The sequence below is a fragment of the Podarcis erhardii genome (genome assembly GCF_964252035.2).
Source record: "Podarcis erhardii genome assembly, chromosome: 3".
Classification (NCBI taxonomy): Eukaryota; Metazoa; Chordata; class Lepidosauria; order Squamata; family Lacertidae; genus Podarcis; species Podarcis erhardii.
This window is the reverse complement of record NC_138507.1, coordinates 105,998,097-106,018,743: the sequence shown is the minus strand read 5'-3', so window position 1 is coordinate 106,018,743 and position 20,647 is coordinate 105,998,097. Positions and strand designations below refer to the sequence as shown.

At 44.3% G+C, this 20,647-nt stretch overlaps 1 protein-coding gene across 2 annotated transcripts in view; it reads left to right on the top strand.

The window, feature by feature from the left end:
• The window catches only part of RRP36 (ribosomal RNA processing 36), a 30,299-nt gene extending 12,395 nt beyond the window's left edge, over positions 1-17,904 (top strand). For both annotated transcript variants that reach the window (XM_081854949.1, XM_081854950.1), the window contains exons 3-8: positions 8,649-8,787; positions 14,491-14,557; positions 15,012-15,116; positions 15,256-15,330; positions 15,508-15,625; positions 16,544-17,904. In XM_081854949.1, coding sequence (XP_081711075.1) covers positions 8,649-8,787; positions 14,491-14,557; positions 15,012-15,116; positions 15,256-15,330; positions 15,508-15,625; positions 16,544-16,683 — 644 coding nt within the window. In that variant the 3' untranslated portion in view covers positions 16,684-17,904. The remainder of the gene's footprint in view (positions 1-8,648; positions 8,788-14,490; positions 14,558-15,011; positions 15,117-15,255; positions 15,331-15,507; positions 15,626-16,543) is intronic.
• The last annotated feature ends 2,743 nt before the right edge of the window (positions 17,905-20,647 follow it).

The following is a 20,647-nucleotide window of genomic DNA, read 5'->3' as shown; positions in this document are numbered from 1 at the left end:
TGTGTGTCATCTCAAAAACTGGCTGCTGTGTTCAATGCTAGGAGAAGACCTTGAACCATGAAAGGGAACAGATCAGTGACTGATGAGTGAGAAGAGCTTTGAGGGTGTATGGCAGCTGACCCCAACCTGGTATCCTCCAGCTGTTTTGGATTACACCTCCCATCAGCCCTAGCCAGCTGGGGCTGATCAGGGCTGTAGAGCAGTCCAAACCCACTGCAAGATACCAACCTGAGGAAAGCCGGTATTGGCAACTTGCGGGATCAAAGGCGGACGCATGAAGCAAGAGAGCAAAGTAAAGATCAGAAAGGAGGAGGAGCGGGTGAAGCAGAGGAGGACAAAGATGTACCGCAAATAGAATGGGAGAAAGCCTCTGATAAGGAGGAAATGGAAAAAAGGGAGAATAAAAGCATGAAGCAGATGAGGTGGTTTACATTCTTTTGATATACAATGCTTTAAATAGAAAATAAGTCACAGCTGACTGCAAGCTAATAGCTTCCACAAAACTGTGCTATGCATTAGAAATTGCTGGAACAGGTCAGCCCGAGAATACACTGAGACTAGTGCCCTTTCCTTTGAGCCCGGGGGCTGCTTCAAACATAGTTTCTGTCTGAGAAAAAGTGGTGCCTATAGACTTCCTGATTCGTGGATAAGTGAAAACGCTTGCACTGCATATCTTATGTAGTGGACTTCATGCTTTTCTAAAAAGGAAACTGCATGGAGAAAACATCACATTGTTGTGCAGTTGTTTCTCCAAGTTCCTTCTGAACCTTGCCAGTCAGATGAAAGTCTTCTTTCCGCAAGCATGACATGGCATTCCTGACAACATTTAAAAGTGGGTTTTATTTATTTTATTTACTTCTTAACATTTCTATACAGTGGTACCTCAGGTTACATACGCTTCAGGTTACATAGGCTTCAGGTTACAGACTCCGCTAACCCAGAAATAGTGCTTTAGGTTAAGAACTTTGCTTCAGAATGAGAACAGTAATCGTGCTCCGGCGGCACGGCAGCAGCAGGAGGCCCCATTAGCTAAAGTGGTGCTTCAGGTTAAGAACAGTTTCAGGTTAAGAACGGACCTCCGGAACGAATTAAGTACTTAACCCGAGGTACCACTGTACTGCCTTTTCCTCCAAAGACCTTGAGGTTCTCCCATTTCATCCACACAGCAACCCTGTGAGGTACATTAGGCTGAGAGACAGTGACTAGTCCAAGGTCATTCAGTGAGCTTCATGGCCAAGTGAACCCTCGTCTCCCAGGCCCTAGTCCCAACACTCTTAACTGTTGCACCACACAGGCTCTCAATTTCTTAATATATCTATCAGATTCTGACCTCTCTTGAATGCAGGGCTGGCTCGAGCCTTGTGATTGGTTTTAGACTTCAGAAGTATTTCTCAGATGTGCATCTTGGACGACATCTGCAATGGCACCAGCTGAGTCAGAAATATTCCAGGTACAATTAAGAGTGCCAGTACTAATCCCTTTAAAAAGTCTTGAGACCTGGGTGTTTCCCATATCAATCTGCCAGTTTGCAAAGACCTGCAGCAAAGGTGCCTCTCTGGGTGCCCCTACCGTCAAAAGTAAGGCAGCAAGTGGTGGCAATGAAGAGGGGCTGTTCACTTGGTAGTGCGTGCCTCATATTGTGAATAGTTGACTTGGGGTATGATCAGGGCTACCGCAGGGGCAAAACAACAGCTTTTCTGGGGAATATTTTATGGTATGTTGTGTAACATGTGGGGGGGTGGTTTCAAGTTTTAATTTTCCATTCTGTTTTCTCTGAACATTTCTTAATATTTTGATGTTAAATCAGAGTGCTTGACTTGCCCTTTTTTCCTTCCCATCTATGGGAAGGAAAAGCTAAGCTAAACACCTCTAATCTCTTCCCACATGCCTGTCGTCATTTGTCTTTTCCCCTTTAATTAGTTTTAAACAGAGAGAATTGAACCAGAGATCAGCCTGAGGAATGTGCCATTTATTTGTATAATGGCATAGGTTTTCCATTTTTATTTTTCATTCCCTGTCTTGTGCATTCGTACAATTCTTTGTCTTTTTGCGACTTCTATCAAAGAGAGTTTTATTGACCAGACCGCTGTAGATCTCTAATTCCCACCCCCCAAGAACTGTCACCGATAATTTAGCATCTGTTAACTTTCGGGCTCTTTAGATTCTTCTTACCATTGTGTGTGGTTCTGGATCTGCCAGCATTATCATTTACTGTACTGCTCACCTAGTTTGCTTGAGCAATGATGTCTGCAACGAGACACGAAGGCTAGCAGCATCAACCCTGCTGTGTGGAAATCCCTTGCAGGCAGCCGTAGTGCCTGGAGACAGACGGACAGGTCATGCATCCACAGCAGTGAGCAGAGGAGAAAGGACTGCTGGGAGGAATGCAGAGAAAAGATGCTGCGGCGCATTTGCAGCAGCAGAACCGGATGCCTTCATCTGCCCCAGCTGCAACAAAACATGTCTCTCCCATATCAAGTCTCTACTATCAGGCGCTATAATTCTCCAACAGTTTGACCCCCAAACATGCACACCTCCATAGTCTCCTGAGACAGACAGATGCCAACAACAGTAAGGCTGACGCTTATTTCACATCACAGTCGTTACATGGCTGTTAAGTCACCCCACACATATTTTGAGTGAATTTGCTGGAGTGTTAACGGCAAATCCATAATCCCTTCAGAAATGTTCTATAATAAATCAAGTCAGTCCATTTCCTCTCTTTTCAGGGAAGAGGAAAGGAATGGCTACCACATCAAGGTAGGCACAAACATTAAAGGAAGCTACTTCAAAGCATGCATATAAGCGTTCTACCATTTGAAGCATTTTCAGATAAGGAGATGGAAAACGATGGCGACATTGCGCACAACAGGGTACCTTTTGCAGTGTTTAATAAGCATGTCCAGTTATCCAAACATTTTGGAGCAGATTTCTCATTTTTTACACTGTCGTCATTCATGTTAAAACTTCCTGTTCATTTCATGTACAACTTCTCAATCTTTGCGCAGTGGCCAAAAGTTTGCATAGTGCTAGGGAAAACCGTGTCAACTCACTTTATCAAAACATGTCTTAACAAAGCATTCTGTTGAAAAAATAGGTGCACCAACTTGCTAAGGATCAAGTTATCCCCCCCTAAAAAAACTCCATGTGTATCTATTACATTTCTCTCTCATTCTTCCTTAAAGGAGGCAAGTCTGTGGAGTAAGCAGCCTAATGTCTAGCCTTGAAATAATCTCATTGGTTAAGGTAGGATGAAGAAGATTGACTGGTCCAGCTTCCAATCAAAGATACTTACATGACGGAGCAGAAGTTTGGAACTACAGTGGTACCTTGGTTGTCGAACGGCTTGGCTCCCGAACAAATCCGCTCCCGAATGCTGCAAACCCAGAAATGAGTGTTGCGGTTTGCAAATGTTTTTTGGAAGCTGAACAACCTCCACGGCTTCCGATTGAGTGCAGAAAGCCCCTGCAGCCAATTGGAAGCTGCACCTTGGTTTTTGAACAGTTCCGGGAGTCGAACAGACTCCCAGAACAGATTAAGTTTGACAAGCAAGGTACGACTGTATGGTACTCCAGTTCAAGCCTCAATCTACCCACCACCCTAGCTGTTCTTGGCTATATTTCATCTAGAGTCGTTGTGAGAATAAAAATACGTATCCTTTCCTCATCTCTTTTGGGGGGAAATGAGCTACAAATAAGAATATAAAAAATGCATCCATTTTTATTCCTTGTTGTGAGTTGCCCTGCAACTATAAGTAAGTAAATGCAATTAGAAAGATTTTGCAATGGGGTCCAACACATAATGTAGGATGGTGGCTTTTTTTCATGTTGACTTCTCTGTTTCCGTATATGCACAAGGAGCTGTATCCTCGTACAGCTAGGGTTCTTCCATCTTTCTCCCACAAAAGAATTTTAAAAAATGAAGAGCACCTGGAACACCTCTTTTCATTCATTTTAACTCTTACTGCTAAACAAAGTGAGCTTCATACAGTTCATAATTGTTGTTCCTTTTGCGGTCGTCATACTTTGCCTTTGGCTGTCTAGGTATGAAAGGACCCAAACCAATTTGTAGGCCTTTATGTATCTGAAACAACCTTGTTAAAGTGATTGCGTTTTAAACAGCAGGCTCTTTTATTTTGTCACTGGCTTCCGCAGTACTTTCTGTAATTGGTGTTTGCGAAAACTCCAGGTGAATAACTGGGAAAGGTTTTTTTTGCGGGGGGGGAGAGCAGAAACCAAGGGGGCATTTCATTGAGGTTGGCTGATAAATTTAGAACAAAGTATGAAAAGTGGAGTTTTGGGGGATGAAATAAGCAGTTGACCTGTGGAATTTATTGTAGCTCTAGTCGCGTTAAAAAATACAGATTTAAAATTTTGTTTGGCAATGGAGCTTAGATCATGTTGGTTCAGTTCTGCTTTTCCGTCAGTTAACTGTGTGTCAAGAAGGGATATGTATACATTGAGTGGCCCATATTGTTAAAGGTTTTCCCTCTCTCCTCTCCTTTCCTTCCCTCCCTCCCTGACCCCTTGTATTTTGGAGTAGAAGGTGCTGGTTCTTGCCCAGGGCAGGATAGCTGATTTGATGGGCCAGTGGTTTGATCCAATATGACAAATCGTGTGTTGACATCTGAGGTGGAACACATCATTTGGCCTGCGTTTGCAGAGGCTTTTGAGGTTGCAGTCTCTTTGCGGGTCTGTCCAGAGCTCATCAGGGAGGAAAAACTATTACAGTTCTAGACTTTTGCCATAAGGAATGACTAATTGAGGGATTACATGTTTGGCATGCCAGAACAGAGAGAGAGAGAGAGAGAGGTGATGTCAGTAAAGTGTTGTGACGGGAAAATGCCTGAATGTTAGAATGTAGACAAAGCGAGAAAAGATGGTATGGGCCCTGATTTAAAATGTAGCCATCAGTCAAATTCTTTTCTCCTTAAAATCCCTCCTCAAATTTTACCATTTCCATTGAAGCGTCCACGTAATCACAAAGTACACACAACTTTACCTGTGCAAAATGGTGCTGTCAGGACCATAGCTGTCAACTTTCGGATTTGAAAATAAGGGATCAGCAGCCTCACCTGTCCCGGGGACAGTCTACAGGATATCTAACAATATGGGATAGCAGCGGGAAACGGCGCCGAAATAAGGGAATTTCCCACAAAAAAGAGAAGGTTGACAGCTATGGTCAGGACGGTTGGGTTGTCTATAGCTCTGCAAAAAGGTTACAGTCTCTGCCTGGAGGTGTGGGTTTGAATCCCACTCTGTCCTTTGGCAGGACGCATGAGTGGTCCAAGGTGCTGAATTTGTGCCTGGAGGTGGCCGAACCAGCTTTAAAGGCGGACCATATCTCAGTGATAGGAACCTCCTGTTCTTTCAGAAGATCTCAGGTTCAATCCCAGACACTTCCACTTAATAGCAGAGGTTGAAGACTTCTTTCTGAGATCCCAGAGAGCTGCTGTCAACCAGAGTAAATCATATTGAGCTAGACAGACAGCTGGTTTTAAGGCAGGCTACGTATGTCCCTACAAGGGACGTGGGTGGCGCTGTGGTCTAAACCACTGAGCCTAGGGCTTGCCAATCAGAATGTCAGCAGTTCAAATCCCCGCGATGGGGTGAGCCCCGGTTGCTTGGTCCCAGCTCCTGCCAACCTAGCAGTTTGAAAGCACTCCAAAGTGCAAGTAGATAAATAGGTACCACTCTGGTGGGAAGGTGAACGGCATTTCCGTGCACTGCTCTGGTTTCACCAGCTGGCCACATGACCCGGAAAAACTGTCTGTGGACAAACGCCGGCTCCCTTGGCCAGTAAAGCGAGATGAGCACCGCAACCCCAGAGTCGTCCGCAACTGGACTTAACTGTCAGGAGTCCTTTACCTCTACCTTTTTATGTTCCTGCTAGGGCATGTGCCCCTGTTTGCTCCACTTGCCAGCCTCCCCTGCCATTCCTCCCCATTAACCTCCTGGAGCTTCCCTGTCACACCCCGCGCAAGGACTAAGCTTGCTTTTCACCTTCCCAGCCCCATTTCTCATGCCATTTCTCTCTTCTGTTTGTTAGTCCAGCTTTACATCCCTGTTTTCACCCCCCATGTCCATTCCTCCTTCCCCTTCTTTTGTGCAACCTCCTTTGCACACAAAACTCCTCCATGGTAACCACCTGCATCTTCTTCCTCCCACACATTGCAACTACTAAGCATCCTTTTCACTTTATGCCGAATAATGAAGCCTGCATGGCCTCCTATTCGTCAAACCCTTTCATGCCCCTGCCTTCAGTTTCAACCTCGTTCCCATGCCTTCTGCTCTCTCCTTTCTCTGCATCACCATCTTCACCTTTACTCCTTTCCCCCCCTCTACCCGTCTGCTTACTTTCCTCAACTCTCCCTTGCACGCCACCCCATTTCCACGCCTCCCCCTCTCGCTTGCACACAAACCCCTATGTGGATCCATTCTGCTGTCTCTTTAAAATAAACAGAATTTAAAGAGCAAGGCTGTCAGTTAGCTTGTTCAGTTAGAGCATGGTAGAGTTCTGTTGATGGATGTTGCTTCTTAATAAAGACTCTGTTCCGAATTACTACAATGACTCTGGAACTTCATGTAGAAGACAACGCATGGTACCAGGAGTGGAAGTACCAGGATTGTGGGGAAATAGTATGGAGTCATAGGTTGAGCATCCTTTATCTCACATAAGCTATCCGAGGAATGGAAGTTTAAATCAACCAAATGTTCCTTTTCAGTATTCCTCCTTTCCTGATGTACTCAAATGATTGTAAAAGTTTCCTCAAACCTCCGCCATTTTTAAAAAGCTGCCATTTTCCTCTCTCTTCCCACCATTTCGTCTTTACTCAAGCTTCTGGTGTTCTTTTAAAACCACTCCTCCCCTCTCAGTGATTCTCCTTTCTTGTCCCCATGCTATTGTACAACCTGCCTTCTCTTTTGCTTCTCATCATTATTACATTTGTATACTGCCCTTCATCCATAGATCTCAGGGTGGTTCACAACATAAAAATATGAGATTAAAAAACACAAAATACATAATAAAAATAAGAACAAACCAATAACCCCTCCTTCCCCCCAACCCCCCATGAGGGCTCGATGCAAATCCAAATTGTTATGAGGCACTACAAATCCTGCAATGGGGGCTGCCCAATGACAGCCTTACATTTTTATGTATTTAGGAAGATAAAATCACTCCCTGCTATGCTTTCATCTCCTGTTTTCCCCCCTTCCTCTGATGTCACCTCAACCGTCAAAATTTAAATTGCAAGCACTTTGTGCTAGAAATTGGGTTTTACTTATTTATATTTAATCTGCATTGTGTATGATATATCAATCAACATCATGTCTTTTGGAACCTTTGTAAAACGTGACTGCCTGCCGCAACATGTTGATGAAATGTGCCAAGCGCAAACAGTTGTGTTCTGTCCCCAGGTCATAAAAGAGATGGGAGCTGGAAGGGCTTTCCCTTAATCCTTAGGGCAGTGTCTGTAATGCAAAAAGCTCTTTAGCAGTGTCAGCAAACAGGACTGAGAAGCCCCTTGAGAGAGAGAAAGCCTAAGGAAAGATTTGTGCTATAGGAATGGCTTGACTTCAGAAGTGTTCCTTTCTAAGACAAGCGGAGAGTCAAGTACTTGTCGTATAATGGACATGCAAGGAGCTCTGAATGTATTCTGAATTCCTTATTTTTGGGCAGTGGGGGGAGAGAGTGGACATTTCTAGTCTATTTCCTAATCAATGCTAAGCATCTCTCATTCTGTGTATTACATGTGAATGCAGGGTGGAAGAGTTCAATTTTGAAGCTGCACTTGAGCTCCGAGAACAGCTGCTTTAAAAAAATTTACATTAAAAGGCCGAAGATACAAGCCGAGACTGATTTACACCTCTGATGCGAAAGTGCTCTTAATTCTAAGTCGTGAATCTAGAATTACTACTCTGGTCATTTTTCAGAAATACTAAAGGAAGTTAGAATGCAGACAAACTTTCAACCTTCTGCCGTCTTTAACATGTGAACGGAAGATGTTAAAAATCAGCTAATTTGTATATTAGTTGGTGGTTTTGGCTTGTGTGCACCAAACTCTGAAACCATTAGTTGAGTGACCATTTTGTTTTTTGTTTGTTTGGATCCTAATTTCACAGATAGAGCTGTGACCCGGTCTGTGTCATAATTCTGCAGGACTAGCACAGTGTGTGGTTACTTAACATAGGATGCCAAGTTTGTAGTCCTTCCACACAACTCCAGTACACATGGGATTCCTTCAGACACTCCCAGAGAGAAGCTTCCAGTACTGCTGTCCCATACTGCTGTTGAGGCCTCTTCCCATTGATCTGTGTCCCTGGTGGGATGCTGTTTGGGTTGAAAAGGTCCCCGTGATAGGCCCTGAATACTTAACCAAGCCACACGGGGATAGCACCATTGGCAGGGCAGTTTAGTGTGTCTTTGAAGGGGTTGTGAGACTGAGCACTGGGTGGGTGTGCAGGGTTTTTGTGGTGGCACTTGCATGAATCGCAAGGTGTTTACCTGCAGCTGCCTTTGCAATCTGAGTGCAAAAAAAGACAGTAGCATTCAACATGTCATGAAGCAGGTTGGGCAGGCAGGAGGAGTTTGAATAATCCAAAGACTGACATTTGTTTGCGGGTGTCTCGTTTTTATCTTTCCTCCAGAATGGTCTTCGATGTCTTTTGAGGAGCTGCTGCAGTTGAGAAATCGAGTTGGGACCAAGGCTTATCAGCAGATGACTACTGGGAAAAGGGCAGTAAATGTCACAAAACCAGAGAAGAGGCAGCGTCCAAACAAGCACGGGTAAATGTGTTTCCCTGTTGTGCATTCCCCCAAAGCGAACTGCATTCCCCTGGGCTCAGGTGAAGTCTGCAAACCTGCGCTTGCTTACTTGAGAGTGAGCTCTCAAGTTAGCAATTATCGAACTTGCGCATGGGCTCATGCAGTAAGCCCTTTTCTGCTTGGTGAAGGGCGTAGAGATTTCTTAGCTGCCTCTGGAGAGCTATTGGAGCAGAATGCATTCATCCTGGAAAGAAGGAATTGGAGTTTAACCAGAGGGCTCCCTCTGGGAGGGTGGATGGTAGCATGGACTTACCTGAAGAACTAACAGCCTTAAGTGTCTGCTTTACGGTCTTCACCACTGGAGCTGCTACCTTGCTCTCGATGCATTTTTATAACCTTGCTGTGATTAATTTACTTTCTTCTTCCTAAGCCTCTCTGGGAGCCATTTATGTGACTCTTTGGCCCCGTTTGTGTTCCCAGTCTCTCACACTTTGGTGTACAGTGGTACTTCGGGTTACATACACTTCAGGTTACAAACTCCGCTAACCCAGAAATATTACCTGGGGTTAAGAACTTTGCTTCAGGATTTGCTTCAGGCGGAGCGGCGGCAGTGGGAGGCCCCATTAGCTAAAGTGGTGCTTCAGGTTAAGAACAGTTTCAGGTTAAGAACGGACCTCTGGAACGAATTAAGTACTTAACCCGAGGTACCACTGTATTCTGTAAAATGCCATCAATGTGATGAGTAATTTAAACATTAAAGCAGACATGGATGCAAATCGTCACTGTATTCCCTCCTCGGACACCTCCCCGCAGTTCTCTCCATTTTGCTGTGTGTTCATTGCCCTTTGTTCATCGTCCTGAAGCCAGGTTTCAGTCGTCCAAGTGTCCCATCCAAGAGACACCTGTGCTTTCCTTCATCAGTTCTCTCTCATCTGTTTCCAACTTTCTCTGCTTCTCTTCTCTCTCCCCTCCCCACCCTCTGTTAATATCTTGTGCTGATACTTCACCTTTTACCTGATGCTCTCACTGGCTTTCCAGACAATGCTATATAAGCCTTTCAAAATGCCTCTTCTATTATGGGTTGCTTATTTCTATTTTTATCTCTCCAAAGCCTTTTGAGAGAGAGCCTTTCTACAAAAGCCCCAGTGCAGCTGGAATCAAATCAGCTAGGTGTTTGTGTGTGTTTGTTTGAAAGGAACCCTCTCGACTTTAAGGGAATGCTCCCCAAATTCTATCCTGTTCAGTGGTGCATTCTTGAATGAAATTGGATTCAGAAGCAAGCAACATAACACCGCATTTTTTTTTAAAAAGTGAGCAAGCTTTATAAAATCTTCCACATGCTCATTGGAAACCAGTATGTTATGGAAGCGAAAAGCAAGAGGTGTCTGCAGGAGCCTGGCTAGTTTGTGATTTCCTACATGGTGTCTGGAATGACAGCTCCTACCCTGCTGCTGCGGTCCATTCTCTGGCTTGTATCTAACAAAGTCACCCTATTCATGCAAGGACTGCTGCCTGCACAATGGGATTCCTCTGCCCGCCCCCAAATCTGCTCTCTAGGGTTAGGGGGAACCCTAGAACAGATTTGGGTTGTGTACATGGGGAGATAAGAAGAAGCACAGGTTGAACTCCTTGTGCTTACAGGACAACTTTGTTGGGTATGAGCCTAAATGTTGCTCATCTGCCTGCTGCAGAAAGCAGAATCCCGTTGCTACTTCAAACCTGGAGGAGAAATGTTGCAGTGGGGCAGCTGGGACACCACACTCAAATAATGTTTTGCTGCCCCGGGGATGTTACAGCATTAGGTGCCACATCCGGATCAAGAACTGGCAGCTCTGCCTGCGAAACTTCACAGTACTGTCACAATTCTGGTAAGGGTGCTGTCTTTTCAGCTAGCTAATAAAAATATAATTAACTTCATCGAGCCGTTCATGGGCTGTTGGTGCAGAAGATTAGCTTACTTGTTTTCTCCACTCCTCATAATTTTATCAGTTTGCACTTCTCCTGAGGGAATTTGGTGTATCCCTCTAAAAAAGGCTGTTTCATAGAGAGCCGTCTGTTTCCTGTGATGCACTGCTTTTTCTGCCACATCTGAAGGCTGGCGGTTGCGAAGCACAACAGGAGTGTGACTTGGTTAATGTCACTGCCGAAGAGGGTCTAGGTGTCATATTTTCAAAGGATTTCTACGGCGGCTCATTAAAATTTATGTTGGCATAGCGATGGCGCCACGTCAGTCCAGGGAGTAAAAGGCACCAAATAAGTGATATGTTGACTTTACTGGACCAATCCATTTTGGAGAGAATATTCTAGGTTCATCACCTGCTTTTGTCTTCTGAATAATTGGGCGGTGTGGGTTGAAAATGCTTTGAAGGTGGTAATCCAGTAGGTTGGAGAGAGGTAGCGAACGGGGCGCTGGAACCGTTTATTGCTAAAGTGGAGACCTTTTCCGAACTCCTGCTTTGCATAAGTTTATTCCAGTATTTACTGCTTTTTATAGCCTGCCTTTCCACTGAAGTGCTCAGGTGCAGCTGGAGTGAAAACAGTTCTAACGTACAGTAACCCCGCAACTGACGCTGGGGTTACGTTCTGGGGATCGTGCCCAAAGCCAAAATTGCATATCGTCAAAACACGTTTGGCAGGTTGGGGGGGGGGCGTCATTTTTCCTGGAATCCCACCCCCTTTTTTTTTACTTCTTGTCTCACGCATAAAGCTGAATGTGTACAAGTTAAACGTATGTAAGTTGTAGGCTTAGTAAATAAAGGACATGAGTGGTGCTTACTTCTTTCTTCTTACCTGAACAATAACTGTGGTTATTCATGGATACAAAGTTTTAAGAACACAACAATGTTAAAACTCATTTCACATCAAGCTACAGGTGAAACGTTGGGCCAAAGAGGATTTAAAAAACCAAAACTTTGCAAATTGTAATAAAACTGGGCACCTTTCGGTCATTGCATCCCATAAAACAGAAGCAACGACTGAGAAAGCCCTGATCCTTGACCTTTTCTAAGTGGGGCTGTTGTCAGAAGAGGGTCTCCTTTGCTGATTTTTACTGAGAGACAAGCTCACGTGCTTTCCCTGAGCTCAGATTGTTTAGGACTTGAAAGGGTAATGTCAGCATTTTTGGAAAGGGCATGGAAGCCAATTGGTGGTCGAAGCAGATACAGCGTTGCATAATCCCGAGTGTTCCTTGACGTTAATTGATGGGCTGCTGGGTTTTGCACGAAGAACAGCTTTTGAATACTCTACAGAAGCCCCAGATATAGCATATTGCAGTAGCTCAGCCAAGAGATTACAAATTGAACGATGGTTTCCAGAGCCAGGGATGAGGAATCTATGGCATTCCAGGTGTTACTGAACCACAACTCCCATCATTCCAGTCTATTGTCCACACAGGATGGGGCTGATGGGAGTTGGAATCTAACGATATGGGTGGGGGTGGGGGAAAAGCCTTACCACCCCTGGTTTTAAGCCGGAGCCATTGATCAGGAATAAATAATCTGCCAGAGCTGATGATAAAAGGCAATTCTGGATACTAGAGAGATTTTGAACATCCAAAAGTAGCTTGGGGTGGGTCCACTTCCAGAGAGATGTCAGTGTCATTCCATCAATCAAAAAATATTTCCATCCAAATTTATCTGACTTTGGGTCTTGGGATGAAAACTTGCATCTTATACAGCTGGTAGCAGAACCCTGTGATATACCAATAAAGGCTAGGGACCACCATTTCAAACCAAAATCTTGACTTTGAACATCAGAAAAGCAAAATCTCATTAGAGATTATATTATATTGTCTGAAACTTTGCTCCCTGACCTTTATTCAGAGTAGCGTACACATAATGACTTGCGGTTTGTGCCCTGCAATTCTGAAGAAAAAGACGGCCTCTTAAAAGGCAATGAATGCAGGTGAAAGGGGACGGAATGATAAGAGCACTTAATTAGATGCACACAGCCCGGGAAGCTGCTTTTGGGTTTTTGGTTTTTTTTAATTAGCGCTTTCCCCTCTTTTACCCACTGATTATATAATTAATTTGCCATACAGATTGCAATCACCGCAATACAATCAGTCGCATTGGAATCCACCCATGCCAGCGGAATCGAAATGTTTTCTTCGCTTTCCGTCTTTACATCCTCCCATTCTGCATAGGAGTGCGGACCCAGCGGGTGTGTGGATGCACCCGTGCTTAATTTGGTGGATACAATAAAATATTGGTACAATACGGTTTTCAAAACAGTCAACTCTTTCCTTAACATATACTTCAAGGCTTCAAATCACATACAGTTCAGTAATCCTTGACTGACAGCCAGGCGCAAAAAATGGCACCCAGACTTTTTGAGGTGCTCGGAAATGGAGAATCTTTAGGCGCAAAATGTGCTTGGCACCCTGCTAATTTCAAACCCTGTTTAATTCCATTTCCCCTGTGTTTGTTTCTCCTTTCAAGTGAATTGTTGTAAGAGCAAGCTACAGTCAAGCGATGTAGTTGAGATCAGAGAATCATGGAATTGTAGTGTTGGAAGGGACCCCGAGGGTCTTCTAGTCCAATAGACATTCTGTTGTGACGTCTGTAAAGTACAGTGGTACCTCGGGTTACATACCCTTCAGGTTACATACACTTCAGGTTACAGACTCCACTAACCCAGAAATAGTACCTCAGGTTAAGAACTTTGCTTCAGGATGAGAACAGAAATCGTGGTCTGGCGGCGCAGCAGCAGTGGGAGGCCCCATTAGCTAAAGTGGTGCTTCAGGTTAAGAACAGTTTCAGGTTAAGAACGGACCTCCGGAACGAATTAAATACTTAACCCGAGGTACCACTGTACTTCGAAGGTGCCATTTGGCGCCCAATAAGTTTCTAACACTGCTCACTAATAATATGCATGTCACAATTTTCTGTAAACGACATGGATGCTTTCATTGGTAGAGTAGTTAACTAAAGCTCTACACTGCAATTCTTAGCAAATATACTTGGAAGTAAGGTCCATTGTACACAGTAGGATATAGGCTTACGCTGTTGCGTTTCGGAGTACTCTCTTGATTGAAATAAAGGGGGCTGTTAAATTATTGGGGATGAAAATTCAGGACACTCTTGTTCTTTGAAGTTACATTTTCCCTCTTGGAATGGAGGGAAGGCAATGTTAAAGAGCCCTTTTCTTTCTAACAGTGAGTGGTAACTTACAATTCAGTAAACAGATACCTTGCATTTCCTTCAATATCTCAAAAAGGCATCTATACTAAGGCTCTAGTATTTAAATGTAATGATTAATCAATAATTGGTTAAAGGCCAGACTATTTATCAACTAAACTTTTATAATCTGTTGACAGCCCTTAATATATACATAGCAATAAATATAAGGAAACACATACATCATGTAGTTAGCCTTAATATCTATTATAAACTCTTCTAGTAGTAATACATCTTGTTCCAAAATTCAGAAGATTGAATCCAGTCCTGCGTTAATGTACTTTTCCCTTTAATCTCTTCTCTTGTTATATTACATAACACACTTTGCTTTCCAAGTGGCTTTCAATTCCTTGCACATAGCAGTCTCTTAGTTTCCAAAAGTTTCTAGTGGTCAACAGTGCGGAGGGAAAACAAGCAAAACACTGGCGCAGCATTTGAGTTTCGCATCTTGAGAGATGGTTCTGAGAATCAACCCACCCAAGGATAGGATATAACCCCAGGCTTCCCTTTCCTAAGTATGTACTCTCTATATCTTTCTCTCCCACAGACCTCTGGAAATTTCAGCCAAGAAGCCCGTCCCCTATCTAAGACGAGTTGTGCCTGTTAAAAAGAAGGTGAGTTGTTGTTTTTTCTCTCTTCAACATTATTTCATTCCTCCCCTTTTTCTGGTTTTTATTTTTTCATTTTCTTTGTTAAATTTGCAAATTAATAAAAAAGGGAAGAAAATAGCCTTGTGTCCGTGGACAAAAAACATGGGTAGAAGAGAAAAGGAAAGGAAAATATTTGAGTAACACAACTGAAAATTACTTGGAGGGGATGAATGAAAATTACTTGGGAGGAGATGAATATACTGTAATGGAGTTCGCATGACGACTGAGGAGACTGTTGACTTAGTAAGCAGTGCTCAGTGCAGTGCTGCATGAGGCAAGGGCCACTGAGTGTGACAGGAATGATACAGATTCAGCTTGCTCCTGAAAGACAAGAGTAATGATGGATGCCCAAGAAGAAAGACACCACTTTTTGGCAGTGTTCAAATTTTAGTGCTCGCTTCTCTTTCCTCCTCCCCAGGTACCTCGAGATCCTCGCTTTGATGACCTCTCTGGGGAGTATAAGCCAGAAATCTTTGAAAAGACGTATGGTTTCTTGAACGATCTCAGGAAGAAGGAGAAAGAGGTAATGGCTGCAGCTACTCACGTTGAGTGCAACCTGCCTAGAAGGAGAGAAAGCCTGTGTTGACGTCCCTTTTTACCTCACAGTCCTGGGTTGAAAGGCGACTTCCCTTTCAGCGCATTCCCCTCTTTCCCCCCTGCAGGTAGTTCAGAAGCACCTGAAGAAAAGCCGAAATGTGGAGCGGCAAACCAAGTTGCAGCAGCTCCTCAAGCAAATGGTGAGTTGGGGCCGCGGGGAATTAGGAGCAGCTCGGGTTTCCTTTGGAGACGCTGCAGGCAGGCCCAAAGCCTGGAGCCGCCGTTCAGCGGAAAGCGCCAGTGAGATTGGGGAGAGGAGAAACGTTGACACTAGCCAGCCGTGGCATGTTTGCAACTTGCCCATCTTTGCTTCTTAGACTCAGCAGGAGGAGATACAGAGGAAACGACAGAAGGAGAGAGAAAAGGAGCTGTCCTTGAAGAGGCAGCAGAGGGAGCTGGCCCAGCAAGGAAAGAAGCCCTTCTATCTAAAGAAGTGTAAGTGTTGGCATGGTTCGAGCCTTGACTTTCCGTCTGGCATTAATAAATGCTGTCAAGTAGGGGACCTGTTGCTGATGCAGTGGCGTAACTGGCGGGGGGCACAGGAGCGATTGGCTCGGGCGCAAAATGTCAACATCCAGTGCTGCCTCAATACAGCTGCGTGCTTCTGTCGCTAGGCTCTGTTGAAAACAGTTTCTCCCTGCGAACCAGGAAGTGACCTCCCCATGCAATGGAACAACTCTTCTTATCTCTGCGGTTTCGATCTCCTGGGTGACAGGGGCACTGCTAGGCAGTTGAATGAGCATGCGTACACTGCCTGTTTGCCAGCCTCCCACCCATCCCTGGGCCCTGGCAACCCACGCTATGCCACTGTCTATAAATTGGTTCACAGCAGTGTCTGCAATGGTGTGACTCTTGAACAGAAGGAAGAAATCCTTTTAAGACAGGGCTCGATGGGAGTCAGTTAAACAAACTGATCAGAGTCGTAGCTGCACTTCTGGGTTTGTCCTGGTTTGACCCAAACTCTGTGTGACCTTGAGCACCTGATAGTCTTCCCCTGACCCTGTTTAGCTTCTATGAAGAAAGTCTGTCATGTTCCTCTCCTCTGCTTAGTTTGCATATTGGAGATGGTCAGCGCTGCCACTTTGAGTGGTGTTCTCACCTGCTGTGTTCATTGGATCCGGTTGCCAGTTGCACTGGGGAATAATGCAAAGCAAAGGGACTGGATGGTGACTTTTACTGAGGGGGTGTGCAGTCATCAATGTGGATTTTCTTTTTTTTAAATCATGGGACTATTAAAAGATGGGAGAGGACTGGGAGTGGAAGAGGGAGCTTGAGTTAGGGATGGGAATTGCTAGTGACATTCTGAACATGGCTGGCTTGAATTAAGGCCACTTTCCCTTTTGTGCTTTGCAGCTGATAAGCGGAAATTGGAACTGGCTGAGAAGTACAAAGAGCTGAAGAGGAGTGGGAAGCTGGAGGGCTTCCTGAGCAAGAAGAGGAAAAGGAATGCCGCCAAGGACAAAAGGAGACTGCCTTTTAGGAAGAATGTGTAATATCTGGCTATGTTTGCCACACGCCATTTGACAGGTGCAAATCTCCTGCTGCAAATCAGCTATCGACTCTGGCCAGCAAGGTCAATGATCCCAAGTTTTCTCTGCTCCTAATGCCAGGGGCATCCCAGACCTCTGAACAAGCAAGAGTTTGAGCAAAATTAATTGGTGACATTCCTGGCCTGAGAAGCGTTCGCCTTCTTCAATGGGAAATGGATTGCATAATTTGCAAAAATTTCTCTCCCTCCTTCCAGGAGCAAGCCTCAAGCTTGGCACAGAGTCAAGGAGCACCCCCCCCCCACACACACACCTATTCCCCAGGACTCCCCGCTCCTTGTTTCTTCCACTACACAGCCTGTGTAGACTTGGAGGCTCCCCGGTTTCCATCCACCTGCTTCTCTTGCTACTTATTAGTGCTGCTTGGTTGTATTCCCAGCTGTTTTCTTTGCAGATTGCTGTGGAAGCTTAAGAGAGTTTCCCAGAAAGCAGCGTGCCTTAGCTTCATGCGCTGGTATTACGCAGGCCAGAATCTTCCACAAGATTTTCCGTATCTGGAAAATTCAAATACTGGCAGTTGTAGTCTCTTTAAGTAAAAAATATGGTGGAGAATTGTCCCAAATAAATTACCAATTAGCCCAATAAATTTCCAAAGATATGCTTGGGGAATATATAATGAAATACTACAAAGTACATATATTACCTGTGGCAATATATTCATCTTTCATTTATTAACCTTACCCCCAAATGCTGATTTTTAAGTAATGGCCACCTCTCCATCTTACTAGAAACCTCTTTCATCAACTTACTCAGATAAAATCAAATCATTTTAATAATTGGAATCAGAATACCAAGTGTGTTAAGATGTCTGGGCACCAACAAAATCACCAATTTGTCTACGATCTGCACTAGCCCACCTGCAATTTCAGTCATACTCTCAAATTCTACCAAAACAACCAGAATTGGGTTGTTGTTTTTTGTTTGTTTTGTTTGTTTTGCTGTGAATGTGCATGCTTCTAACATTGAACTGAAATCGGAGCAGTTTCTAGAGATTCTGTACAAAGAAACTAATTGCCGTCTCATTACTGGTGGCAATGAGTGTGTATGTCATTTTGACAGACCTGCTTTGGATTACTAACTGGTAAGGTGTTTTATAGCAACATTTCACTGAACAAATATTTGAAGTAAAGTTCCTAATTTTATAAAATCAAACTTCTTCCTCTTTGAGCATCAAGTGAGTTTTTATTTGCAGGACTTCTTATTTTGCTAGGGCAAAGACATTTTCTCATCATTTCCTCCTAATTTGCTCTCGTCCCCCCACCCCCGCCTCTTTTATCTGTTTCTCTCAGTATGGCCTGATATTGTCAGCTAGTAATAATTGCCATCGTGGCTTCATTCCAGATAAGCAGATCACGTTCCGGTTTTTATCTTGCGTTCCAAATCTTGTCAGACCTTTAGTTTTTGCCCTTTTCTCTCTCTCTGCTTCTGAGCCAACTACAACTGCTCTGTATTCTTGGAAGTGGGGGGGGGGGGTGTGTCACTTTTTATGGGTGGACAGGAGAATTTTGCAGGGGCTGTGGTATGACATAAGGAGCACGCTTCTCAAATTTAGCACTTTGCATCTATGTCTCTGTGCATTTTGCAGTTGCTGTCTGATGCTACCTTTATATCATAGAATCATAGAATCCTAGAGTTGGAAGAGACCACAAGGGCCATCGAGTCCAACCCCCTGCCAAGCAGGAAACACCATCAGAGCACTCCTGACATATGGTTGTCAAGCCTCTGCTTAAAGACCTCCAAAGAAGGAGACTCCACCACACTCCCTGGCAGCAAATTCCACTGTCAAACAGCTCTTACTGTCAGGAAGTTCTTCCTAATGAAACTGGACTGCTTTTTTTTAAAAAAAAAACTTATTTTAATCTTCTCATCTAGAGGTACAAGGAGCAAAGAGGTATGCTGGGCGTCTCAAAACCTTCCTACTAAAAATCCATCTTATAGCCCTCTGGTTTAGCACCTGCTGGCGTGAGATGAGAAGGTCTATCCAGTGCAGCATTCTGCTTCTAGGGAACCCTCAAGCAGGGCATGCAATTCTCATCCTGCTCTTGCTCTGCAGCAATTGTTGTTCAGTGGCATATTGTCTCTGAATGTGTCTTCTGTGAATTTATCAGTCTTTGCACCAATACTCTTTGCTCCATCCTTTGTGACTTAGAAGTTGGGGGGGGGTTTCAATGAAAGCCCTAAACAGCCTCGGTCCAGTATACCTGAAGGAGCGTCTTCATCCCCATTGTTCTGCCTGGACACTGAGGTCCAGTGCCGAGGGCCTTCTGCTGGTTCCCTCACTGAGAGAAGCCAAGTTACAGGGAACCAGGCAGAGGGCCTTCTCGGTAGTGGCACCCGCCCTGTGGAACGCCCTCCCACCAGATGTCAAAGAGAAAAACAACTACCAGATTTTTAGAAGACATCTGAAGGCAGCCCTGTTTAGGGAAGCTTTTAATGTTTAATAGGTTATTGTATTTTAATATTCTGTTGAAAGCCGCCCAGAGTGGCTGGGGAAACCCAGCCAGATGGGTGGGGTATAAATAATAAATTATTATTATAATAATAAAAGCTGGGATTTATTGATTTTCTAGCAAGAAGTTGAATTCCATAGCTGGTACCCAATGGTATACTTTCCCAGTTCGCTCACAGAATCCAAAGAGACCTGTAAAATCTCATGCCCTGGGACTGAGGAGGACACTGGCCTCTGCCACCAACCCGGGAACCAAGAAATTGAGAGACTTCAAGAAAGAACAACATGGCAAGGAGAGAACAAGCCCGTCTCTATCCATTGGCCCGAGAAGGAGCAGCTTCAGTGAACTGGATCCTCCTCTTCCCCCGCCAGAAAGAAAATTCTGTTCCGGTTGCCAGTTTCCCTGGCACTGCAGAACAGAAAGGAATTAATCTCTGGCCTCATCAATCAGCCAAGATTACTGCAATGTGTTGTACATGGGGCTGCCTCTGAAGATTGTTCAGAAACTTCAGCTGGTGCAGAATTCAGCAGCCAGGTTGCTCACTGGGCCAAGACGGTTTGATCATATAACACCAGTCCTGGCCTGACTTCCTCTCTCTACATGAACCGACCCAGACCCTGCAATCGTTATCTGAGGCCCTTTTTCGTGTGCCTCCTCCATGAGAGGTCTGGGAGGCGGCAACACAAGAATTGGTCTTTTCTGCGGTGGCTGCCTATTTTTAGAATGCTTTCCCCGGGGAGGCCCACCTGGTGCTGGCAGGCCTTTGGCTAATTTAAACAATCTATGACCTTTTAAAGTGGGTGGTGGGTATTTGTCTTATTACTATGTTACACATTTTTGTGTTTTTAATTGTAAACCCCCCTGCGATCCTCGGATGAAAAGTGGTACAGAAATTTAACAAATAATAATAAAAAGGCTTTTAAAAATAAATTTCTATTATACAATACAGTTACAGCAAAGAAAAGAACTTAGCATTAAGTTTATGGTATCCTTGTACATGCTCTTAAAACCACGTGCATTGCACCAAGTCTGCTGCATTTTACCCAGGTTTTTAGGGCAACGGACAAGTTGCCGTGAAGCACAGTTGCACTTGTGTAGCTTGTTTATGGAACCAATTTTAAATAATTAGCAATGCAATATCGATTACCGCCGAGTCTTTTAATAGGCAAATAACACTGGCAAAGTGCAGCAACTCCTCTTCATGGTGTTATTGATTCTGATAGCTTGCAGTGATGATGGGAAGAGGAAGAAATGCAGTGCAATTTATCTTAAGGATTATATTCCTCGCTTTATGTGCACGGATGGATTGACATAAACAGTGTTGTGGGCTGGTGGTGCTGTAAACCTGCGCTGTACACACTGTTAACGAACAGAGCAGGGCTGCAGCTTGAAGAGGGAAGGGGTCCTAGGTTCCCAGAAAACATGAAAACAACCCGGAGGATGCACAGAGAGAAAGAGAA